This window comes from Alosa sapidissima, chromosome 21 (assembly GCF_018492685.1).
Source record: "Alosa sapidissima isolate fAloSap1 chromosome 21, fAloSap1.pri, whole genome shotgun sequence".
NCBI lineage: Eukaryota > Metazoa > Chordata > Actinopteri > Clupeiformes > Clupeidae > Alosa > Alosa sapidissima.
Window position 1 is genome coordinate 19,131,337 of NC_055977.1, and position 3,434 is coordinate 19,134,770.

Genomic DNA, 3,434 nt, shown 5'->3' on the forward strand with positions numbered 1-3,434 from the left:
AATTTGCTCAACTTTGGCATCGATGCATGCCTGATGCAATATGTAATTTGATTTTGGCCTATTGATTTTAATGTGGTTCATTGAAAGCTCTGGATTTCTTTTTTTTGAAGGAGTTGTAGGCACCTGATATTCTTAATCTACTTAAAATTACAGCTTCAATGGTACCAAATATGTACCTTCAATCTCAACTCACTCAGACTAATCTGGCTCCTGCACTTTGAACCTCATTCTGGCACCTGGTACTGCACTACTGAGGGGGAAAAACAAAACAAAAACACGGTAACGGAGTTAATCCCACTAGATTTTTTGGTGCCACTCACCAATTAATGAGAGCTGCATCTTATGTTTATTAAGAATCAAACACTGATACTTGAACCATCAGCAATGACCAACACATTAAATCAATAAAATGTATTCAGAACATAATGAAACTGGAGCAGTCGCTTTTGTTATGGAGAAACCTATAAGAAAATAGAAATAATGGATTGACAGAACTGTGGAAATGCCAAAAAAAAAAAAAAAAAAGGAAAAGTAAAATTTGAAGACATACCTTTTTATCAAAGCAAGTTTCTTTGCAAGTAGTTTGTGAAGGAAGACACACTTCAGCTGAGCACATGAAATAGATCTGTGAAGAGACATTGAGTGAATTTCCTTCAAAATGCACACACACACACGCGCACACGCACACACACGCACACACGCACCTCCTCATTTAGGAACTTATTGGTCGTTTGATCCATGAACTGGAATGCCTTGACCATGAAACGACGTGTATGACGATTTTGCGGCAGATTACCCATGTGAAGAATTGCAGTGGAGGGAGAATCCAAGGCATCAGGACACCTGAAAGACACACACGAATGACACTCTGAATTCTTGGAAAATTGACAGCACCATTAAGGCCATGATCATTAGCTTTAAATACTGCTCACCCTTCATAAACAAGAACAAGAGCACTTCAGCAGAACGAGGGTATGCCACACAATAATGGACCAGAAGCACAGCGGCTTTTGCCTTAGGGGAGAAGATGCGCACTTCAAGGTACACCGGGTTTCCCAGTAAAAGACGCAAGGGTTGGTGGTAGTGGGGCAAAAACTTGGAAAATGTCTTATCTAAGGTAGATAGAAGGGAGTAATTTTACACAAAGGATAGAAATGAATAAAGAAAGGCAGATGAATTAAAGGAATAAAAATCAATAATAATAAAAAAAAAAAAAAAAAAACAAGCCTTCAGCAATTCGCAGTTGTACACCATACAATCCCTCTGAAGTGACTATAGATGGTAAAATGGGGCTCATCACCAGAAACCCAGCACTGGCAAGCTTGACCATATCAAGCTGAGAATTCTTAGGATAACGACACTCCACCATGAACCTGCGGAAATAGGCACAAGATTGATGAGTCATATACCCAGAGATCATGCCTAATAGCCTGTGAGGCCAGAGTATATACACACACACAATATACAGCACACTATAGCAACCTGATGGGATTGTCTCTGCTTATAATTGCATATTTCATTTTGTGGAGCCTTCTAACGGTTTGCACTTCAGCCAGGTACACAAGACTGTCTCCAACTTCCTACATAGTTGGGAAAAAAAGAAAATACTTTGTTTTCCAGGCAAGATAAATATTCTGAACAATATTTGTTAACGGCTGCAGTCTTTCAAAGATGCTGTAGTCCACAGCTTGAAAACACTTACATACACTCGAGTTCCACACTCTGTAACTGAAAACTTGAAAAGGGCAAAGTTCCTGTTGACAACCACTGGTTTGCAACTACGGTTGCCAGCAATTACCAGAGAAGTAGGACTCACTGGTAGACTGACCAGATCACGTGTGATGACAAAAACAAAGTGTTGGTCCAACGTGCAAACTGGGGAGAAGAAAAAAAAACTATTAGGGCCCAACTTTGTTTAAAAAAAAATAAAGAAAATCAAAATGGCTGGGCCCAAGATCACCATTAACAGGATAGTAGCATTTTTGACTTGTGGGGTCCACACAGCACCCCTTTACCAGACATTCAGAGGCAGATAATCCAGAACAACAGGCAATCTGCTGCTCTTGTGGAACACCACAGCCTAGGGAAACATAAAATAAAATGAATCCTTACACAAATATAAAGTAGGCTACTTGCACTGGACTTGGTAATGATCAACCAATATTGAGTATTTATAGAAAGGTCTGTAGCCATCTTGTTCGTAGTTCCAAAGTATACTTCATGAAGGAGCAGAGCTCTAGTCATACAAACCACCAGGCATTGGCACAGGCTTTAGAGTCGGTCTGATCACGGGAACAACAGTAGTAGTGGCATCACACTTCACGCCAGACTTCCTGACAGGGCTATCAGACATCATCGAGTTTGAATATTGAGGAACTGGGCAGGAAACGGTGTTGACTTCTACTCTGCCGTCATTGGTGACATAAAGCAGGCGAATTTTATAATGATCGCTCTGTTGAGAGGAAAACAAGTTCGTTAGAACAGGATTTGTTCCACTGCTGCAACCAAAATGGGAGGGGAAGGGGGAAACTGTAGGTCTAACTGACCTCCAAGGTTACGTGACAGCCATTGAAACTGACAGTGAGTGTGTTCTTCTCCTGTGTCTTTGTTAGTGTATATCCACATGACTTGACAGCCTGGAGTAGAGGCTCTGTAGCTGTTGAGCCTTTTAAGAAAGAAAATAAGACACAGATCAACTAAACATGACACAGGTCTATCTGTAGCCTTGGGTAAAAGGCGCCTACCTAGTATCCTAAGCCCCTCGAGTGGACCAGCGGGAAGTTCCACCTTGATTGTACTGTTGGTGCACTCCACTGGCAATTCCTGGGAACTTGGAGCCAACACCTTGAACCCTTTCTCAGAGCTAGAATAATCGTGGTCATCAGCCGTTTCTGATAACTGGATGACAGCTTGGCCTACAGTATAGTCATCCTCGTTCTGGACAAAAGAAAAGGAGCCATATTCTCCTTCTGACAGATCTTCCAGATGACTGTTAAGATCTAGAGTTTGTGTAAGGGCTAACCCCACAACTAACCAAAATAGCACAAACATGTCAGCAAATGGCTGCAGTCAACCGTCAGTGACTAAACTGCACGTTATGCAGTTGTGTTATTTTGCAATAGCCTATATAGGCTGTTCAATCAATGAAGACGGCGCGTGGTCCACTTAAGTTTTCGTTCATTGAGAACACCTGTGAAGGAGAGGCTGAAGCAGGCTATGATTAAAAGAGGAAACCTGGCAAAGCTATTAATTTTCAACAGGCTTGATAGATTATAACCACCCTGGCCAGCATGTGAGGGAAATGCATTACATTTAATTACATTGAAATTATAGAAATGTGACAGCTGAGCTCACTAAACCGTTTACTGTTGTACAGCTGAAGAAGACGCTCTACAGAAGAATCTGATTGGTTTTAGGAACCAACGTCACGCACG

At 41.4% G+C, this 3,434-nt stretch overlaps 1 protein-coding gene across 1 annotated transcript; it reads right to left on the reverse strand.

Annotated features, from left to right (window-relative positions):
• Positions 1–323: 323 nt before the first annotated feature.
• LOC121695691 (zona pellucida sperm-binding protein 4-like) lies at positions 324–3,120 on the reverse strand. The gene is given in 12 exon segments (XM_042076755.1): positions 324–461; positions 551–625; positions 705–843; positions 933–960; positions 963–1,112; positions 1,228–1,373; positions 1,483–1,580; positions 1,703–1,875; positions 1,961–2,080; positions 2,251–2,452; positions 2,547–2,665; positions 2,745–3,120. Coding segments are annotated over 12 exon segments (1,569 nt in total). The 5' UTR covers positions 3,052–3,120; the 3' UTR covers positions 324–449.
• Positions 3,121–3,434: the final 314 nt, after the last annotated feature.